At 36.0% G+C, this 22677-nt stretch overlaps 1 protein-coding gene across 7 annotated transcripts; it reads left to right on the forward strand.

Annotated features, from left to right (window-relative positions):
- The first annotated feature begins 1136 nt into the window (after window positions 1–1136).
- Window positions 1137–22437, forward strand: LOC105040272 (3-hydroxyisobutyryl-CoA hydrolase-like protein 3, mitochondrial). Of its 7 annotated transcripts, XM_019849498.3 has the most exons (11): window positions 1137–1516; window positions 2854–2955; window positions 4794–4847; window positions 4993–5045; window positions 9443–9577; window positions 9699–9795; window positions 15351–15480; window positions 18065–18243; window positions 19464–19591; window positions 19691–19792; window positions 21875–22437. In XM_019849498.3, exons 1-11 carry the CDS (start codon window positions 1141–1143, stop codon window positions 21971–21973), a joined length of 1455 nt encoding a protein of 484 aa, XP_019705057.2. In that variant the 5' UTR covers window positions 1137–1140; the 3' UTR covers window positions 21974–22437. The 7 variants fall into 7 exon arrangements, 5 of the variants coding, with proteins under 5 accessions (XP_019705057.2, XP_073110998.1, XP_010915030.2 ...); XR_012140266.1 differs by lacking the exon at window positions 4794–4847 and having other exon boundaries at window positions 19695–19792; XR_012140267.1 differs by lacking the exons at window positions 4794–4847; window positions 21875–22437 and adding an exon at window positions 21143–21608 and having other exon boundaries at window positions 19695–19792.
- Window positions 22438–22677: the final 240 nt, after the last annotated feature.

Genomic DNA, 22677 nt, shown 5'->3' on the forward strand with positions numbered 1-22677 from the left:
AAATTTTAATTTTAATTTTTTTTCATTTTTACCATTTTTTTCTGTTTTTATGAATTTTTTTAGGTATTTTTTCATTTGTTTGAAATATTTTTTTTAAATAAATTAATTTTAAATGGAGAAAGTAATTTGAAATAATGTTTTTTATTTTAAGTAAAATTTAAAATTTAATTTATTTTAAATTTTAAATTATAATTTTTATTTTTTTCTCATTTTTTGACTTTTTTATGGTACTTTTTATTTTTTTTAATTTTTTGGATATTTTTTAAAAAAATTAATTTGAAATGGAGAAAGTAATTTGAAATGATATTTTTTATTTAAATTTAAATTTAAATTTTTTTAAATTTTAAATTATAATTTTTATTTTTTTATTTCTTTCTCATTTTTTATGGTATTTTGTATTTTTTAAAATTTTAAAATTTTTTTGATATATTTTTTAAAATAATTAATTTTAAATGGATAAAATAATTTAAAATTATCTTTTTTATTTGAATTAAAATTAAAATTTTTATTTTTTAAAATTTATTCAAAATTATAATTTTTATTTTTTTTCTCATTTTTTCTTCTTTTATGATATTTTTTTAAAAAAATTAATTTGAAAAGGAGATTGTAACTTGAAATGATGATTTTTATTTGAATTAAAATTAAAATTTTTATTTTCTTAAAATTTAAAATTATAATTTCTATTTCTTTTCAAAATTTTTTATGGTATTTTTAATTTTTTTTACACCAATTTTTTCAGATATTTTTTTAAAAAGATAATTTGAAATGGAGATACTAATTTAAAATAATAATTTTTATTTTTATCAAAATTATAATTTTTATTTTTTTATAAATTTAAAATTATAATTTTTATTTTATTTTATTTTTTGAGAAAAAAATTAAAATCGTAAAGTAATATGATGTTTTTTAAAATGTCATTGGGTTTGGCGATTTTTTTTTTTTGTGTTGTCTATGTAAAAAAGAGGAAAAAAAAGTGGGTGATATGATAATGATAAAATATTATTGAAAATAATATTTTATTTTATTTATATTAATCTGATAAATAAGTTAAAAATTAAATTATTTTTATAAATAATTTTTTTTATAAATTAATTAGGTAAAGCACTCGGTGACAGAATGGCAAGATGCGGAAAGAAGCGCATGTCGTTAATCAAATTGCGGACCTTTTCGCTTCCTTTCTCCGCCTCCTTTTTAAAGAAGCCGGAGAGGGTCGGTTCCCGAGTCTCTGTAGGTAGCTTATTGTCTATCTCCACCACCATGCGAGCCTTCTTCTCTCGCTTCGCCATCCCAAAACCCTTTCATTCTCCTTTCTTTGCGATCCTCCGCTCCAAATCCAAATGCTTCTCACGGAACCCTAATTTCGTTCCCATTGATACCGGAAGAACGTTCGGCTATCCTCGTGCTTTCGCAGCCATGCCGGGCTCTGCAGAAGATTTCGTCAAGGGGCGCGTCTTCCCTAACGGCGTTGCCGTCATAACCCTCGATCGTCCCAAAGCCCTCAATTCGATGAATCTTGGTTCAGTTCTACCCCTTTCTTTCTCTAGACTTGCTTTATTGTCCAAGAATTTTATATGCATAGTTTTGGTTTGAAATTTGGGTTGAAGATCTTCTGTTTTAGGAGTTCTTGAATTATAGACAAATACGAGGAACTGGGCTGCCTTCCTTGAAACGAAAAGGAGGTGTGGGAAATCGGGTTCAAAATTAGACCCTGGCCAATGTTTTAAACGTCGTGTTCTCAGTGAAATGAGGTATCGTTTTGGAGCTCTTGGAGTTCCATAACGAAACAGCACGGGATGAACTATTGGAAGTGATCAGGGACAGGTCCCAAGTTATGTCTCAATTACTCTTGCATTTCTTGTTTACTTTTCTTTCTTTTTTTTAGTAAAAAGTATTATTATTACTACTTTAGAAAAATAATTCAATCACAAAAACCCTTGATACAGTGGACCTAAAAGTACTTATACCTTTCTTTTTCTAATTTATTTCTTTCCAAGTTCTTCTTGATTTATTTGTTGTCTTGCGAATTCTTGAATACATGGAAGAATCCCATATGTAAAGGTCCTCTTTGAATCAAGGGTTTATGATCTCCTCTTGTACTAGTTCTAGACTTGATAGCAATTATGAAAAGCTAGGTCAAGCAAGAAAGTTGGAAAATCCGGGATTTGAACTAGGCTAGGCTTTTGGCTTCCCATGTTTTTTGTAAAAAGAGGCATCGTTTGGAGCCAAGGCAGTTATGTGACACGATGTTAGCTGAACTGATAGAAGTTCTACACCTCATATTTGCAGCTGTTGAAATTGCAGTCACGTCCCAATCACTCTTGCGATTCTTCTTTATCTTATCTTTTTCTATAAAGCAAGTCAGGACTGATTAGATTTGGCTCACCTTTCCAGTTTAAAGGCCAAAAGATCAAATCAGCAGTAACACTCTGGATCCATAAATTCAAGTAACAAAATTTAGTTGTTGTCCAGTATCAGTTTTTGATCTGGCTTGTATGGAAGGGGAGACACCATGAGTGATTAAATGAATAACCAGTTATTTTTCATTTCCCGTCTGTCTGTTTAAATTATATTTCAAGGAAAATTGGAGGCTTGTTTATTACATTACGAGTTTGGTCATTAATACCTGAATATTGGAGATTATGCTGGTTTAGACATTCACATGGTGGGTAGCTGGTATTCCTCCTAGAGGATGTCATCTTATATCAATTGTTGAGATCAAATTTGCTGCATTTTGGTGGTGATGGATGGATGCGTCATTATTCATATATTTGCATGATTTTCTCTCGTGTGTACTTACGTAATCCTATTATATTTTCACTAATGCTGTTGACTAAAAATAATACAATTATGCAGAGATGGACATAAAGTATAGGAGTTTTCTTGATCAATGGGAAACTAATCCGAGTGTTAAATGTGTTCTGGTAGAAAGCAGCTCTCCTCGTGCCTTTTCAGCAGGTAGCTTTTCTTTTTGATCACTTGCCTGTCATCACAGCTTAAATTTATTGGTATTTCAGGATTTTGTTCATGGTATATGATACCACACTGAACTGCCCAGTTCTGTTGGTGTCCAACTGCAGCAACCATGAATTGAGATGGTTCATGGTCTTGGTACGGAATGGGATCCAAACTGGTATGGACTGGTCCTTATCATGCCAAATACCCTGGAGTCGAACAGTTCCAGGTGGTTCAACATGCTAAGAGCTTGGTTCAGGCCTAAGTAGCACCTCCTCACTAATTGAAGGAGAAGAGGTCACCACATCCTGTCCTCCCTCTATTTCACCCGTAAGCTATGTAAGAGAGGAGAAGAGGAGAAAGAGATGGAGAAAATGGTAGGGTGAGCAAGGAGGTCAGATCCTTAGCTCGCTAAAGCATTTTCCTAGATTCTCTCCATTTTCTTTTTTAATCCCATAAATGGACAAAAATTAAAAAAATGGGAAAATTGTACGAAAATTTTGTATTTTTGCATCGTTTTGTAATATGATCTAGATCTTAGTCAAATCTACATAATGTTGTAACTTTTTTATTATTTGATATTTATTTTATTTTTAAAAATATATTTTTGGATAAAAAATTAATAAAACATGAAGATGTTAGATTTGAAAATTAGTATCATGATTGGAGTCTAGCATGCTATCTGTTATATATTTTTTTGACAGCAATTTGATTAATTTTCTGTATAGTAATTACTTCTCAAATAAAAGCCTAACTTCGAAGTAAATCCTAAATTAACTAGGCTTTGAGGTGAAAAATATATATGTGATCTCCAATGAGAGACTATTACAATCATGCTTAAAATTTAATTTTGAGATTTTTTTTATTTTGAATTAATATTGTTTCTAATAATAATTTATTTTTCAAAAATTTGTGAATTTGAGAAGCATGTAAAGATATTTTAGTCATATTTTTTGAAGCATGTATCATAATTTTCTGATAGTTATGCAATTTATATATCGTTTTGTAAATTTGATATAAAAATAATAATGCAGTGAAAATTTGTGAAAATTTAGAATTATATAATATAGTTTAGAAGCAGTTTGTAGGCAACCAACAATCTTTAGAAATCTTGGACATATCAAGACCCCTGAACTCAACATCATCACCCTATACCAATATCCTCCCAAGGTGGTTGTGACCCATATGGATATTCACTCACTGAGTCTACATGTTCGAGTAGGAATCATCCTTTCCAGTATCTGTTAGACTATGGATTAGACGTTGCTTGGTCCCTTTTTTTGGATTTCCACCACTGTACCTGATGGAGCATCAACATTATCATGGCTATTTAGTACCGATGGCCTACCAAGATCCTGGGTGGGCAGAATACAAGATTGGAATCAAGTCTCAGACCTTGACCACGAACATGACCCAGACATGTATGAAGGACATTGATGGTTAACTTGGAATTGAGCTTATGCATGTATGTTACATTTCCAATTTAATATAAGTATTTTATACTTATAATATTATACATAGTTAACGTGTATTATATAATCTCACTATTCTTTGGGCATGTAACATATGAAATTAAAGTTTATTAGATTAAGACATTAGAAAAAAAACTCAGAAAATCCTATTTTTTGCACTTAAAACTAAATAAAGGGAGCTTAAAAACTTCAAATATATATATATTTGTTTACAGTACATGTTGGTATGGTATTGGTATTATACCTGTCTCCTAATACATAGTCCGATACCAAGATTGCAAACCTTGATTTTGTTATGTGTTTTCTTTTGTCTTGCTGTATTCCGGAGCATTGGGTATGATTTGGGGATGTTCTTCATGACCAATGCAGGAATGGATATTAAACATGTTGCGGAAGAAATTCAAAAGGACAAAACCACACTATGTGTGCGAAAGGTCTTTCAGTGGGCATTGATTATGTAGTTTGTTTTAGGCTCTGGTGCATGGTTGTCTAGTTAAATATGGTTTTTCTTAGAAGCCATGCTTATTGCTTGTATGTTTGATAACAAGATAAGTAGCATAAAATGCAGGTGGTGATGTGAAGCGGATTGCAGTCAGATGTGAAATGTCCGATGTTATTGAGGTTTGTTGCTGCCTCTGTGTTATCTGTTAGCAGATTTAAGTATCTCTTCATGTTTCTGCAAATAAATATGTAATGTTTCTTGAGTTCATTGGTATCTATTGAAGGAAGTCCGGTTGTATGCATCATTAAAATTTTAAAACGTAAACGCAGCGGAAAATAAATAAATTAAAACTATTTTAATCAAACATGCAGGCATACATGAGATCGCATCTCAAAACACCAAGATCCTTCATGAACTTAAGATTAAGATTAAAATAAAAGAGAGGAAGATCTGATCTTCATCTTGCGTGGGTAGATGTTCACCACGATTCGATGATTCGTGGATGTCTTCAAGGTTCCTCTGAAGCCGCACATGTGTTCGGTTTCTACAGATATCTATGCGAGGCTGATCTGATCAGAAGATCTTAATGTCATCGGGATGCTAGCTTCCTTGTAGAGATCGCTCCTTGGATGTTGAATATTTTTTGGATCCTTTTCTCTTCTTAAGAAAACATCAGAAATCAAGAGGAGGAAGTTGAGAGAGGAGATGGGCATCCAACTATTGGACATGGGATCGTAGAAGGATGAAGGCTAGGGAATGTCCAGCTCTTGGATATAGCATGGAAGAAGGAAGAGATGCTTGAGAATGTCCAACTCTTGGATATCTCATGTAAGAAAGAAGAGAGGCTTCAAGACCAAGTAGCGCCCCTTGATCCTTTCTTTTTGTTTTTTGCGCCAACCAACTCCTGACGTTGTGCCTCACCTTTCTTTCACGCCAACAACCCCGTATGCTGCGTCCCACCCTCTTATCTCATAAGAGGAGATGCCCACATTTAAATTTCAAGTTTAAACCTAATCTTATTAGGGTTAGGGATAGAGTCTTGAGGCATTAGGACTCTTTTGGATGAAGTTGCGTCTCATCCTTGTGCGGCCTTGTCTCCACGCGAAAACAAAGAAGCCACGGAAAAATAGATTGGCGTGAGGGAGAGTGGGGCAGGCCATCTAATGGAAAGAGTCCTGCAAGTTAAACATCTTTTACAGATAGAGACCAATGTGGTTTGGATTCTTAATAAGTCAACTACTTATTGAGTTTAAATCTTTTAGACTTATGAAATCCAATATGACTTAAAATCAGATCAAGTCCAATCAAATTAAATTCTCATTTAATTTGACTAGGACTTAACTTCTATTATTTGATCAAATCAAATAATATAGTAATAATTGTAAATAAATCCTTTAACTCACTAACTGTCAGTAAGTCCTCTCTTGTAATTTTTGCAAATCAGTCCAATCATCAATTATATTGATAATCGAATCCTACTGTGATTCAAAATCGCAATTCAACTATTCGATCAGTCAGGATCTCTTATGTGTGTGATCTCATAGGTTCTATTATGTCTAGTAGTGAGATATATTGTGATTTCCATCATTAATATCACTGAAACTTCTTTTAATGGATTAGAATGATTCTAACTCATCAAATGAGGATTATTGACCATCAAAATAATTCTCGTTGTTCTCATAATCCATCAATGACATCTAGCAGCATGTAGTGGCAACCTAACAAAATGAAAGGAATGAACCTCTTAGGTGTAGTTATCGTATGTGCAGTTCTTCCATTGTGAGTCTCGATAAGATGAAGGTTATGGAAAACTCGTCAAATCCCATCATCTGTCATATGTAAGATTTATTCAATTGAGTTGATACTGTAAAATCTTATGAAATTTTTTTTTCATTATTCACACTGCCATAGTCATGATCTTCAGAATTCAGTCTTATAAATCACATAGGACAACTCCTTATCTACCATGATCGATAGATCCCATCTAGATGCACATCCTAGTCCTACAACGAACCTAGTATAATTAATCTGTACCGCCAACGCCTAAATAGCTAGGGACCAAGTGTATGTACAGTCAAACTACAGCAATCTCATTGTGAATAGTCGAGACACCGTAGGTCCAAGAATCAGTCACACCACTACAGCATTGAGAAAGTCACTGACAAGTGAGTAGACATTCAAGTGACTTCTTGTGTTGGTTATGCTCGGTACCCTTGTTCTCTAATAATTATCTGCACTCACTCTAGTGTCTCCATATTGTAGACTTGATACTCGTCTATCTAAAGAAAGCGATCCGTACATTAACCTTATCGGATCAATCATCGTCCCTATGATTATCCATCGTCAGGAGCAATTTAGAAATTAATCACTAATGACGTATAACTCAAATTTTCAACTCTTGAGAATATATGTCATCATCTTATTAATTTTCTGGACAATTCATGGACACATACACAACATGAATGAAAATAAACTGCCCTTATTATTAATTAATAATTAGATCAAATACAAAACTATGTCCTAGAAAGAATAAATATATCAGCTAGATTGGCTTTTAGGGCATACGCCTAACATCTATGTCATCATAACAATTTATTGCCTGTAGCAAAAAAAATTCTTACCTGAATGCTAATGAATTACAATCTCTAGCTAGTGACGTTCAAATTCAACACCAATATATCAATGACCTTTTAATGAGTTGTAGTATTGCTGATATTTCTGTAATGTTTTCTATTATTATAAATGTTTTGATCACCTTCTTATTTAATCCTCACATGCCTCTTGCCACTAGCTACTTATGCTCATATTGTAACTTAACTTATTCATAAATTTTGTTTTGCCTTGAATTGCAGGCAGCACTGGAATAAAATGTATAAAATGTTCATTACAGCTGCTGCTACGATTGAAAAATTAATATATATCATGAGAAGTTGATTCATTAAACATGATTTTCTCAAAAAAGAAGGCTTGTATTTCAGCCTGTCTATCTACTCAGCTTTTAGAGAACAAACTCTTGGTTCATGTCCTGTCCTGCAAATTTTGAAACATAAACATGTTTTCCAACTTTCACATCAATGTATTACTGCTACCAGATGTGATAGGACTGAGATGCTCCATAGGGGAATAGAGGACAAGGATGGGGCAGTATGGTAGTGGTTGAGAATTATTTTTGGAGATCCGAGAGGATGAGAGAAGGGGGTACAAGGGATGCTCCAAGGGAGAGAATCCCCACGACATCTTTTATGCTTGTTATGCTTCATTCACAAGAGCCAGATAGGTGATTGTGACCAAAGCCTGTGGCATCACAATGCAGTTAATTTTCCAAGGCTAGGTCATTAAAACATGTTGAGTTTTACAGGAATTACTACCATGTCTAATGCTGAGGATATGATATAGTTGACATTTTTTAAGATAGAACTTTCCATTCGCCTGTTTTCAAGGAGAAAGATTATGAGTTTGTGAGCATCCCCGTGGAGTAGTCAGCAAATGAATTCACCAGCAGAGAGATTATGGATCAAACTTAATGGCATGTTGTTGGGTTATGCCTTATAGGTGTTCTAAGCTTGCATAAAGTGAAATCTGAGCTGCAAAAGCATTAATTTCTACAGGACATTTGAGTTGATTTCTATTTATAACTTCTTAGTCTACATGTTGTGATCTTGCTATGATTGATTCACATGCTTTTGATCTAAGAGCTGGCGTGGTTGTTGTTGTTGTTGTGAAACGTTGAAGCTTGCACAAAACTATTTCCGATCTAATCTCTTATGCTTGATTCATGGAGTCACAGTAAGGAACTAAAAAAATGATTTATGTTTTAAAGGAAAGAATCTGGTGCATGAGCTAAATTTTTTAAAGAATATTCTCTGTGATCGAGGAATGAAGATTGGCAATGCTGAAGTGAAATTGTATGATCTTTGCCTAACTATTATATAATCTGGCAAGCTAAACAGGGGAAGGCCAATGAACTGGAAATAAATTTTATTAAGATGAACTGAGAAAGTTTAGTCATAATTTGGAAGGTGAGAAGCATAGGGAACATAAGGATTTATATTTTGTTCTTTCAACATTTATTCAAATGTATAATGAGGACCAAAGTAGGATCTTTGGCATGTAAGTCGAGATGATTAGTAGCCTTAGGTTTGAAGAAGTTTGAAAAGATGGTTCTTTTCTATGAAATTGAGTATGCCATTTGAATCGTTCGGTAACAAATTGTTACTTTAAATCAATGGATGCATTGTGGACATTGAAAGAGAGATTCCCAGTTCCATTTTTAGGTGGAAGCACGCTTGGGTAATTAGACTCTTATCTGCATTCATGGAGAAAACAGTGGTCAGGTGGATGTCCAATCTGGAGGCTCAGGCTATCAATACTCATTAATTGTTGTCTGATGTTTGGCCGATCTCTGCCATATTTGGTTCTTTTGAGGCCACCCATATCTATCGAGAATCCAATGCTGCTGCTGATTGGGTTGCTACGTATGTGGCCAATCATTTGGGCTATTCTGTTCCATATAAATTTTGATGTTAGTTTCTTATTTTGCTGATTTCTAGTGATAGAAAATATTATTCCTTTTCAGGTCTTTACTGCAGAATATTCTCTGATATGTAAGATTTTTGCGTACAAAAAGCCTTACATATGCTTCATGGATGGTGTGACTATGGGCTTTGGAATTGGTTTGTCTGGCCATGGTCGCTACCGGGTTATCACTGAGGTATAAGTTTTCCCAGTGTTCTGATGTTGTTGATTGACATCAATGAATTTTATTATATCTGATAGCATTTTTGGCAATGTTTGTACTATTCTGGTATTTCATCTGATTTTGTCCATGCCAGAGGACTCTTCTAGCCATGCCAGAAAATGGAATTGGTTTGTTCCCAGATGCTGGCTTTGCTTATATTGCTGCACAAGGTCCAGGAGAAGGGGCAGTTGGTATGTCCATATTCTCAAGCATTTGTCACATCACATGTAGCTAATATCTTTCTGAAAATCTTCGGACTTTTTTTTTTAATGTCTATGTTACATGAACGTGGGTATAGTGTTGGACATGGCTTTGAGGCCAAGTCCTCAGTCCTCATAGGTATATGTGGTCACGCACATGTCGGGCATGCATACTTCTGTATAAAGGGCCGGGTAAAATAGGTATCTCCATTATGTGAACATGGAAACTCCTAAATTCTGTAATTTTGCAAGCATACCTCTCTTTTTCTCTACCTTCATTAGCTCTATGTTGATTAGAGTTTCCTTCCTTTTCTGCCGATGTTCTTATCTTTTGAGCACATTCAAGATTTGGATAATTATTTTTGTTAGAATGTTATAATGTTTGATCTTGTGCAATATATTATATTTGATGTTTAGTTCTTTTGAGTATCTTTTGTTCACTTATTGGAATACTCAATGTTTACAATGGTTTCCTGCTATATCATTTGTGTGTAACCATAACCAAAAGCACAACTATAACCAACGGGTTCCCCTATTTAACTTCAATTTTCATTGTATGATTTGCACAATTTTGTTACATCAGTCATTAGCTTATATGGGTGGTACAAGAGTTGTAATTTAGATGTTCTTGCTGTATCATTTTGGGAGGTCTTTTTTATTCCTTTTTCTCTGAAAATCAGTATTGAATGACTTGACCTTCTTTTACAAATGGAAAATGTTCTCCTTTTTATTTTTGATTTATTATTTTTTTTCCTTTTGATCTAGTTTCGCCAAACTTCACTTTTTGAAGTGATGCAATATAACACTCTATGCTGGATGGAGCTTGTCTTGTTGATTTGGTTTGTCCCAATACCAATCATATTTTGTTTTATCCTAAGTGGATTACCTAGACCACTTTGAGAATTTAGGTTGCATGATAGTGAGGATTGAGGACTTGTGTAGGTGTGTGTTTAGTCCTATATTTGTTATGCACTGGGGAGATCTTGGGTGCTTATGTAGGGCTGAAGATCCAAAATAACACCTTTGGGTAGCTTTTTTAGATGAGATTCCACGTTGTTGCAAATGGTATCATAGTGTACCTAGCCTATAGTCTATGTGGACTAGGGGATGCTGCAACACAGCTCTTTTGAGCCTGACCATAAGCCAATCATGGTGTTTGTGATTGGATTCGATTGGATCTTTGTGATGGGACCCTTAGCCTAGCAAGGCTCCAAATCTTAAACGAGGGGAGTGTGTGAGGTCCAGATCTTAAATGAGGGGAGTGTGCGAGGTCCTGTGCTAGCGTGTATGTAAGCCTATATTAGTTGTGCATCGGGGAGATTTTGGTACTTATATAGGGCCAAGGATCCCAAATAACACTTTTGGCTAGCCTTTTGGGAGAGGTCTTACATTGTTATCATGATAATTTGTTTAGATAGAGAAAAGTAGTTGCGATGTTGGAGGCATTTGTGATCCGATTGTTCATAGCATGGAGGCTTTGGAACTACTGGGAGTACTGGGCTTGTGTCTAGTTCCTAGTGATTGTCCTTATGCTCAAGGCAAGTCAAAGGGAACTTCATATCATTCCCTTCATATCATCCTTTAATGTTTAGTTACCCAAATTCTTTTTCAAGGGCACTAATTGTGGCATGCCATTAACTTGTGACAAGAATTCCGACATGCCTATGATTGTGTTCTTGTTGACTCCTAAGTATTTTGTCACGGATCTTGGTTGTGGTGGGAGTTATCATATTGTAATAGATAAACAATTGCGAGGGAATGAAATATAAAGGCAAGTAGGAGGGAATGAAATATAAAGGCAAGTAGGAGCTTACATAAATGAGGGATCCAAGTTGATTTATGATAAACACTTGAATTAAGTCACTAGAGGCACTTAATTCTATTTAATTGTTCCTTATTTATTAAGAATTTGATGCTCTCTAGTCTATTTTGCAGATACTTGGAGGATTGGGCTGATTAAGATTTAAATTGGTTCAAACCCAAAGAAATATTCAAGAATTAATGGGCCAAGTGCAACCAACTCAAAGGATTAGTCATGATCAATGGCTAGGAAGCAAATCCTCTTGATCTAAGGGCCAATATTCAAAGAGCTACAACCAAAAGAAGCCCTAAAGTACCGCCCCAACCAATTTATAGCGTGGGATTTTTTTTATTCATGTGAAGAAAGAGGCCTCAACTCCCCAACTCAAGTTCCCTCTTATTCTCTCAACAAATCGGGCCCCACTTCCTTTAATTTCCCACGCGATCCTAAGCTCCCATACTTCACGCGGCCCCCACTCTTATTCTCCCTTAACTTTCCTCCCGCCTGAAAGCACTTTTTCCCAAATTCTCACATCATCAAGTCTTCACAGCACCCAACTCCCCAAAAGCCTTTTCTCTTCATAACTTCATGGGGCCCCCACTTCTTTTGGTTTTTCCACAAGCCTTTCTCATGCTGGGGCTTGGCGAAGTGCACAAGGACGTGGACCCACACGGAGAATCCACGTGGCTTTTTGGCTGTACGTGGGATCAAGTGCGTGGCTGATGGGCGTAACGTGGGTGCGGGCATGCGGCTTTGTACTTTGGCTTTTATGCGCCGGATCAAAGAACGTAAGGGAGCGTGGGGCCTGAAGTGGGTACGTGGCATGGGCAAAGAAATGGAATGAATGCGGATGCCTTTGGATGCGAAGCAGCGAACGGCCGCATGGAGAAATAATTTTGGAATTGTTTTAAAAAAAACCCTAGCCATCCTCTCTTTCTTCATCACGTCTCATCTCACCCTCTCCTCTCTATAAATACACGCCTCCCTTCTCTTCCAAGGGAACATCAGTCCTCTTGTGGGATCATCTCTCCCTTCCATCCCTCTCTCTCTCCCTCTTTCTGTCCTCCATTAAAACATCTCCACCTTCTTTCCTTCTCTCTTCACCCATCCAAACATCAGAGAGAGGTTCAGATCTGAAGTCTAGAAGATCTGCAGGCGAGAAGAGCATCTTCAAGAGTCCAAAGATGCAGTAGATTTCAGCCTTCAACATCTCCTCTATGCGTGGCTAGTTCTCCACGTTCTCAAGAAATCGCTGTAACTTGTCTAGATAGTATTCTTCCTTTTTCATTTTTTTATATTATTTTTTTGATATGCGATAAAAGATTTGATTATTTTTTCATCTTATTTATGTTTTTTATTTATTTTACATATGATATGAGTTTTTGAATAGCCTATGACTATGTAGAGATGGATCGTGATCTAAGGATACGATCCGTGCTCAACAAAATAGACTATGCTCGGGAATCGATCATAGATTTATTGGCTTATGTATCTAAATAATTTTGACTAGCCTATAACTTTAAGGGATGGGCCGTGATCTAAAGATACAGATCGTGCTCTCTAAGATAGGTTATATCTTTATTGATTAGATACCAATCCATGGGCATATTAAGAAGGGTATCAATTGTCTAACAAAAAAATAGTTGAGATCCTGAGAAATCTCTCTTATACTTGAAGTTAATCTTTAATTAAGTTGTTTATTTTCTTGTTTGCTTATTTAGTAGTCTTCTAATTAATCAACTTTTACTCTTCTTCAACTTAAATCCAAATCACTCAAACGCAATTAACACTATCCCCGTGGATACGATTCTGATTCACCCTAACTACATAATAGTGAATTAGGTTTATTTTTGATCGCCTACGACATCGATCAATTTATCAAGAATATATTTTGCACTAGGAGACCATTTAAAGAAAGGATAAAGAATACAGTAGATCAACAAAAGTCTGCATATCTTGTGGTGTTGTACTTTAGCAAAAACCACTACTTTGAATAGCTAAGCAAGGATATCTTCACTTTATGCACCAAACTGTCATTCTAGTATTTTTAATTTGCTTCATTTTTTTGTATATGTCATGGTTGATGGGGAAACTCAGTCTTTGATTATTGATTTCATTTGCGAAAGGATGAAGTAGGTTATGGGTAGCACTGTTCTGACAGTAGAGTTGCAGGTGGCTTGGGCAGGCATCAGCTTCGTCAGGTTGAGGCTAGGAGTGGAGAGATTGGTGATTGAGGGGGACTCAGCCATTGTGGTGGCTTGGTTGCAAGGGCAACCATCAGTGGTGGTATTATACCCTCTTATTCATAATATATGGTGCATGGCAGGGAACTGCTCTTCCATCGATATTTGTCACACCTACCGTGAAGCCAACAGAGCTACTGACTGGATGGCCTCTTATGTGGCAGAGTATATTGGGGGGTTGTGTAGACTGATTTGGGGGACCTTCCTTTGGCCTTCAGAGATGCTCTTTTTTTCTAATCTTTTTGGATGTATTCATAATAGAGTTGTATGAACACTCTGTTTTACCAAAAAAAAAGAGGATGAAGTAGGTTATGACCTGTCTGAGTCATCAGTGTGGACCCATCTGAAATTTGTGAAGGAAGTATGGCCCATTTGATTTCAATCTGTAGCATCAGCCTGATTTATATCACATGCATTACTGATAGGCAAACTGCTGTTCATGAGGGATGGTGTAGTATTTCGTTCCTCTTGAAGGCTGGGTGGTGTTACAACACATTAGGAATTAAAGGCATTCAAAGTCTACTGCCCCTTTTTATATGGACCTTGCTAGTTCCTATGCCTTTTTTTTTAGTACATGGGCTCCAACATGGTGCACTATATTTTTATTAGACTGAGTAGATGTTGCAGATGACTTCCCAATTAGTTTGTACAACCTGATTAGAAGTTTGCTGTTCATGAGGGAAGGTGTTGTATGTCATTCCTCTTGAAGGGTGGATGGTGTTACAACCTGTTAGGAATTAAAGGCATGCAAAGTCTACTGCCCCTTTTTATATGGACCTTGCTAGTTCCTGCACCATTTTTTTAGTACATGGGCTCCAACATGTTGCACTATATTTTTATTAGACTAAGTAGATGTTGCAAATGACTTCCCATTCAGTTTGTACAACATGATTAAAAGTGTCATTTTCTTATTTTGGAAACATCGCTTTATTATCCTGTTTGGATTTTGGGTTGTTAGCATCTCTACTTTTGTATGCTTTCATTCTTCTGGACCAAATTTATCTGTTAAAAAAGTTTCTCTGCATACACTAATGTTAGGGTTCAATGTTACAGAACTTTAGCAAATATAAATGATGATTTATCTGTCTCAGGAACTGTCAAGTAAACATATATTACTGCTGATCACTAGCTTTCTGTAAATACCAATTCTTTTATGTTTTTGAGCTTGGCAGAAATGTTCTCCTTGGTGTATATCCAGTGCTTATAAAATGCTGAATAAGTGCTTGATTTTTCTTTTTTTTTTTTTGACTTTCTTTCCATTTGTTATTCAAATTTGATCATGCAATTAGCCCTGGCACCTATGTATTATCATTTGTTTTTAATTATGTAGTCTAGCCTCATATATTCTACTATGTATTCAATGAATAAGTAGCCAACTAATTCATTTTAAACATAGAAACTGACTTGAAGGATTAAGGATTATTCCTGATCAAATTTTAATTTGTTATGGATGTTTCTTTATACAATTTTCTTTTCCTTCATTAACTGTAATTTTGTTGCAGGTGCTTACCTTGGAATGACTGGAAAAAGAATTTCATCTCCTGCTGATGCACTATATATGGGTCTTGGAACTCATTACGTCCCTTCTGAAAGCTTGGTTGCGCTCAAGGAAGCTCTTTTAAGTTTTGACTAGTATGTCTCTTGTCATTGTTTAATATGTAACTTGTATTTGCTTAGGAATAAGTAACTAATTTACATAACTATTGAATATCTTGAAAAGAGTGTAATCCTTTGTCTTAGCTTTTTCATAGTGATTGCATTTAAGCTAGCTTTTTGGAAATGTAACTAGTGCAATCAGTTTTGTCAATATTTAGCATGGTTGCTTTCACTTGTCTTCTGCTTGGAGAAAGTTACTCGATCATTGTATTAATTTGAGTTCACTAAAAGAAGGCATGGTGTACAGAATATAAATGCTATTTGTCTCATGGACATCACAGTCTAGTATTCCTGTACAGTTTAGAGGTATTTTATTTTCTGATTTTGTTGGATGTATTCATACAAGACGAGTACCAGCCATCCGGTTTATCAAAAAAAGAAAGAAAGAAAGAAAATATAGATGTTGTTTGATGCTGAGACAGACTTCAAATGGTTGTTTTGTTGTCGGTTAACTTTATGTAAAGGTGAGGCCTCCTATTTTTCATGGAACTCATGTTTAATTTTTTCCTGAACTATCCTTTTTTCCAATAGGGTTCTCACAAAAGAAAAAAAAAAGAAAAAAAGAACTTTGTTTTTGTAAAACTTCTTTTTTTATTTTTGAATGAACTGTTTCCATAGAAATTTGTAAGCAAGCAACTTTCGGAGTTTATGTTAGGGGTGCTGGTGCAAAGTGTGAAGCAACTGCCGTGCTGGCAAATTATGTCTTTAAATCCATATTTGGTAAACTCCAAATCCACATAATTGCCTAGATATTAGATATGTTAGACTATTTATGTGCCAGAAAGAATTGATTCTTTGTTCAACCATCAAATTTTGGGGGAAAAGGGAATTAACACTAGTATCCACTGTCGCACTTTTTATTATTTGAGAGCATTTTTATTTATATATCGTGTAAAAGTTAGAGTTGTTAAAATGGGCCAGAGCCCATGGGCAGCCCATTTGGCCCTTAAAATGGGCTGGGTCAGGCTAAGAAATTTTGGTCTATTTATGAAAGTGGGCTTTTTGGCCTAGTCCTTGTAGCCCATGGGCTGAACCGGGTTAGGGCCGGGTCAGTCTGTGGGCTGGCTTATACCCGATCGGGCAAACATGCGATCCCTTGGTTGTAAGTTTAGTTTTTGGTTTGAAAATTTTGTTGCTATTTGACTTCTTATTACTCGTTGAACGTTGAGTTTTAATTTTTTTCATGGTAACTTCAGAATAAGGGGAGAAAACTATGAAAGTGACTCTAGAATGGGTTGGCCCGGCCTTAGAAAAGAAAAAAAAAAGAAGTGGGCGGTCCTGTCCTAACCCACAGCCCACGTGGGCTAGGGTCGGGCTGGGTTTTTACGGTCCATTTTAACAAGTGGGTCGAGCCCGGCTGGACCCACATAATCACAGCCCCGTGGGCAGGGCCGGCCCATTTTGACAGCTTTAGCAAAAGTGCATGTGCTGATTGCTTACTGCAAAGAGAATGTGTAATTTAGTTCATTCAAGGATGCCTCATTTTGGTTTTTATGGATTTTTTGTAGAAAAATTTATATTCCACACATTTTGTTAGATATTGGTATATGACACAAGCAAATCATCTTGTTCTAGTATGTCTATCCCGGTGATCTATTACTAATTTTGGTATTCTTTTGGAAATTTGACCGGTGTGTGCCTCACTATTCGCTACCTGTTTGATATGCCGAACATGGGTCGGAAATAAATCCTGCAGTTGTTAATTTAGCTGAGGAGAGGCGGCATGGGGGGATTTATGAGTCTGCCGTGCAAGATTTTGGTATATTTTGAGAAAGAAGATTCTTGGTTATTACAAGTCATATTTTGAATCAATGCTATGTGCTTTATGGGGATATCTTGGTAACTTTAACTAAAAGACCATATGGGTAAGCCTTCCAACATAAAATTTTCAGATGTAGAGGCAGTATAGAAGGCATCGTTTACTGCTTCCTTATCATTGATCTGGTTATGGTCTTGGTGTTTGTTTTTATAATGAGTCTATTAGCTGGTCTGGTGATCAGTACTATTTGATTCTTTGAGTATCCTATTACGATTTTATTTAGTTTATTAATGTGTGGTTAAATGTTTACCTGATTTAAATCTGGAAAAATGTCTCCAAAAGGTGGGCATTTTGTGGACTTATCTTCCTCCTCTTATGCTTGTGATGTTCTAGGATCTGATTTCCGAACTGTAGAATTTAGATCAAACACATGACTGTATTGTGCTATACCATGCACTGAGAATAGTGTGGACGCCAACTACCAAATTAGGTAACATGTATGAAAGAGCAGAGTCCACCAGATCAGGATCTTGCTTATATCTGCAATAGACTTTTAAGATTTGAAACAAATATTGACACTTGATTATTTTTTTTGGGGTAAATTTATTGCTCAGTGGGTCTATAGCAATTGAAGTTGTGAGATAGAAACACATTTCATATTTACTGTACTTATCTTTTTGTTTAAATTAATTGAGAAAGATGGATGCATTTGGACCCATTCATATGCTAACGGAACCGAGGGCATTGTTTTCTGGTAAGCACATTTAGATTGTCTTGACATCATGTATTTTGTGCTTGCAGCTCCGATGATCCGCACAAAGATGTCCAGGCACTACTATCAGGATATGAGAAGGAGCCTGAGTCAGAGGCTGAGCTGAAAATGCTTTTGCCTCATATCGTTTCATCTTTTGGTTCCCATAGGTCAGTCTCTGAGACAATAGAAGAGTTGAAAAAGCATCAATTCAGCACTGATGCTGTAGGTAGGTTTTCACTCAGGTTGCTAAAAAAAGGTTACCAAGTGAAGCAGTCCTTGATTTCTGCAAACAATGCTGAGTCACCGACTGCTGTTGCATAATTTACATATCAGTTAGATGTTTCATCTTCTCACCATGCGAAAATATTTATTAGTGTAAGGATTGATGGAGATGATACCAAGAATTAAATATAAATTGTGTTTTAATACCACATTTATTTTTTATATTATTCTGCTGCGGAAATCCTTAAGGTCACATTTCTTTCTCTTTCTTCATTTTGCAAGTATGATAGATATTGAGATATGTAATTTATCACTTTTTCATGAAATCATAATGCTTAGACGTCTACTAACATGAAAGTAGCACAATAATATGGGCACATTGAGTGATAATAGGATGTATCACATTTTCATGGAGTCATAATTTTTTATGTTCCATGTCTAATGTGGTCTTTGATATGAGGCACCACATTTTTCATCTCAAATCAAGTGATGATAGCCTAATTAATCCTGGAATTACTTTAAAGTTGGATTTTTGTTCAAGTAGCAATTAATATGCTGAAATTTAATCAAACTGCTATCAAAAAAAGGCAGTTGATAGCATGCTAACATGATACTAATTTTCGGAATCTAACATCTCCTTTACTTTTCTCTTAGTTTCATGAAAAAATATATTTTAATAAAAATAATACTGCAATTATACCATTGTGTAGATCTGACAAGATCAATGACATATCACTGCATGCTAAAAGACAAAATTTTAGCTTTTTTTTAATATTTTCAATTTTGGTCCGTTTATGGGATGTAATAAAAAGAAAATGATAGAGAAAAATACCCAGATCAGAGGAACGGCTCACCCTTCCACCCTCTCCCTCTTTCTCTCTCTTACCTTGTAATAGGAGAAAAGGGTGTTGAATCCCTTTCTCCCCCAATTATTAAGGCCTTGCACCAATATAGGGCTCTTACGGGGCCTTGCTGCTGGAAACTGAGGGGTTCAATCCGTTAGGGACTGATTTGGCCGGTTTGACCAAAATCTTGTACCGAGATCATGAACCATCCTGGTTCATGGTCGGTATGGTACAATACCGAACGAGATGGTTTGGTATGATATTGCATTCTTATATTGTTTTAGATTTTTCTTCAGTTTTTTGGATGAAAAACAAGTAGGCAAGTAGCACTTGGTGTCATCTTCAGTGCATACCTTGTCATGAATGTTCATTTCTGCAGTGGCGGAATGGGCGGCTGATTCTCTTCTAGGACTTGGTAAAGGTGCTCCCTTTTCGCTTTGTGTGACCCAGAAGCATTTCTCCCAAGTTGCATCTGCACATCGAAATGATGAACACCATTTGTCAAAAGTACATCTGCTGATTGCAATGTTGTTTTCTTCTAGTTTGAAGCTGTTTATGCATATTTAAGATGTCACCTCTATTTATGATGCTACATTGCAAATCCAGCTAGGTGGTGTTATGAAGACTGAACATCGCATTGCCTTGAGGTCCTCAGTTCGAAATGATTTTGCTGAAGGTGTTCGAGCAGTCTTGGTGGACAAGGACCAGGTAATTCACGTTTACAAGATTTTTTTTTCATACTATCCTTGACATTCATGGAGCAGTAAAGAGCATGTTCATCTAGTTTGAAGAAGGATGCATGTGATAATGTGATAATGTCGGTTGTCCTTTCTTCATGTTTTAGAACCTACTAAATAAAGCAAGTACCAAAAAAATGATAGCTGGCAACTTGCAATCTAGTTGTTGATTACCAAACAGTGTAAGAGTGATGCATAATGGAATCCTGTAGGGAGTAAAATAACAAGCTGCGTTGTTGTTTTGGTAGTTTTCCCACACTTGGATTTCCATTCGTCAACTAAAGGACTAAGGGCAATTTCTAGCGCCGTGTCACTTGTTTGTAGAACACATTCATATGGATTCTTACTTCCATAACAAGCAAGATCAACTTCTTCCATCTGCATCGTCTGATTCATGTCCATTGACAAGAATAAACTAATACCAACAATGATGTGAGACTTGTGCACTGATCTTTCAAATACAAGTATTTTCTCCATGCCATATATTCGCATTGTCAATGCACCAATCTCAGCATCCCTAGTACTTGTTAGTCTTGGAGTTCCATCTTGATATTTAGAATTGCAGTCGAACTGAGAGTTGTTGACATATTTGATTCCAATGGAGGATCTCAAAGTTGTGTGCTAGGATGTCCCACAATCTTAATGTAGGTTTGAGCATGATCAATGAATACAGAGTACAGAGAATAAACACATTCTCTGTGAGCCTGCTTCTATGCTGCATAAGGGTCATGGGTGCACTGAGCTACCCTCCAAATTCTGTATCATGGAGGAGCAATCATGGAAACAAAGATTCCAGATGGGAGATCATAATCTCTCTTGTTCTCTACATGTAGATTGGATGGGGCTTTTGCTCCTCAGGGAGTCATCAGAATAATCTGCTGAATCTCCTGGCCCTTTAGGGCCTTTTTGGACATAGGATCATGTTATCTGGTGGCATGATCTATTCATCTGGGAGTGGGAAGTCTTGAGAAGGAAGGAAGCAAATCCAGAAATTTTGAGAATTGAAAGAGGTCATGGATTCCGTTATTCCTAAATTTTAGGAATAAAAATAGCCAATTTTTAATTGATCAAAAACAATATACTTCTCCACCACCTATCTTCAGATGGGAGAAAAAAGGACCAGAGAGAGGGTAGGATGGTTCCGTGTTTATTATTTGAATCCATTATTTGATGATTATCTTCTTCTTCTCATGATCCATACAATTTCTATTGCATGCAGCACTTTATAAGTTCAAAAGCATGGGAATGCATTGGATATGTAAATTGACAATCATCCAAACAGGTTCTTAGGTGATCCATTCATTCCCTATTCCCTTTACAGGTAACTTACCGAATTGCCACTGCAAGGATTGAGAAGTCTGGGTTTGTCAATGTTTCTTCTGGGTTGTCAACAACTCTCTGGTGCTTCAGAGGCTCCTTTCTGGAGTGGCTAGTTAAGTTTTGTCTGGTGCTCCACTAGGCCTGGTTGTGTTTGAATTTGGATCTGTATCTGCTATATGTCTTTCTAAAAAAAAAAAAAATTCTTTTTGATGGAAGCAAATAATTGGGTGCTGGTTTTCAGTTCGGTAACAAGTTTGTGGCACCCATGCACAGCAGGGTTGGCAGTTTGCCGTTTGGAGGTATTTAATTTGCCAACCGGTCGCACTGCTAGATATCTGAAGATGTGTTTAAGTGTGGGACAAAAATAGAGTTGTTACTTAGCTATATAGCACTTGATGATATTTACTAGATTATTGTGCCAAAGGAAAGATTTCAAATAGAAATACAGCTTAGTATCCTTTTAACAATATAGTCAGTGTTTTGCATATCTATGAAAACTGGACCAGCTACTTGTTCGCTCAAGCAGCTAAGAAGCAAATTGTTTGTCAATATATGAAATGCTCTAGATGCCACACATGTTCATTGATATGAACGATTATTTTCTGTGTGTGTAGTTTCATATTCATGTTTGTGCTCTTAATTAGCGTACAGTATTTCTTTTCCCTTAGTTGTTGTTTGGGTTTTATATCTAGGGAAAAGGGAAAAGGTATTCTCATGCTATGTGTTTTTGCAGAAACCAACTTGGAGCCCCTCAAGGTTGGAGGATGTTGATATGACTGAAGTGGAATCATTGTTTGAGCCTTTACCTCCTGAACATGAACTGAATGTGTGATCAGTTAGAAGCTTTGAAGCCGCATAGAATGGAAGGAAAGCTTTGTTTTTATGAACTGTGTCTGTGGGCATTCGTGGAATGAATAGATGGACAGGATTTAAAAGATATGGTTTCATTTATAAGACCTTGGTCCATGCTAGGATATACTTCAAATGGTACTTCAAATGGTTGGAGATTGCGTTCTGTAACTTGTGGCAGCATCCCATGCTGTAACTGCAGGATTGTGCAACCTCAGATATTGTACTGGTAATGGGCCTGAGTTTATTGATACTTGAATCGAAGTTGAAGCCATCCATCTAGAGGGGCTTGCGAGTTTAGTGTTTACAAGTTCGTTGAAAAGTTTGCATATAGGATAAGAATGACAGTTGACACTGATGACAAGAACTATTGTAGCCTTTTTAGGACTCCTTGGTTTAGTGTATTCAAGCTAAATTGGAGTTAATAAAGATTGGATTCAAGTGGAATGCATGGGCAAGGTATCATGTTTGCTTGTGGTATTTGTAGTTGCCATCTTCCTTTCTGGTGAAACTGCACTTGCTTGATGATCCTTGGTATCGTGGTACCATCATTGGGGTTTGATGGTCAAAATATGTACTCCAACTGGATTCTTAAAGTCTTCGCATTTTTGGTGCAGGCTCAGTGCTTGACATAGCAAAATCTCCGCGTTCCACTCTTTCACGGATGAGGAGAAAATAAGTATCTGT

This window comes from Elaeis guineensis, chromosome 3 (assembly GCF_000442705.2).
Source record: "Elaeis guineensis isolate ETL-2024a chromosome 3, EG11, whole genome shotgun sequence".
In the NCBI taxonomy this organism is placed as follows: domain Eukaryota; kingdom Viridiplantae; phylum Streptophyta; class Magnoliopsida; order Arecales; family Arecaceae; genus Elaeis; species Elaeis guineensis.

Bases quoted from the DNA above. Each gene is read 5' to 3' on its own strand.
- LOC105040272 (XM_019849498.3), top strand. From the start codon at position 1,141: ATGTCGTTAATCAAATTGCGGACCTTTTCGCTTCCTTTCTCCGCCTCC. The intron at 5,046-9,442 runs GTTTGTTGCTGC...ATTCCTTTTCAG, and splicing joins AAATGTCCGATGTTATTGAG to GTCTTTACTGCAGAATATTC. The intron at 19,592-19,690 runs GTACATCTGCTG...TTGCAAATCCAG, and splicing joins ATGAACACCATTTGTCAAAA to CTAGGTGGTGTTATGAAGAC.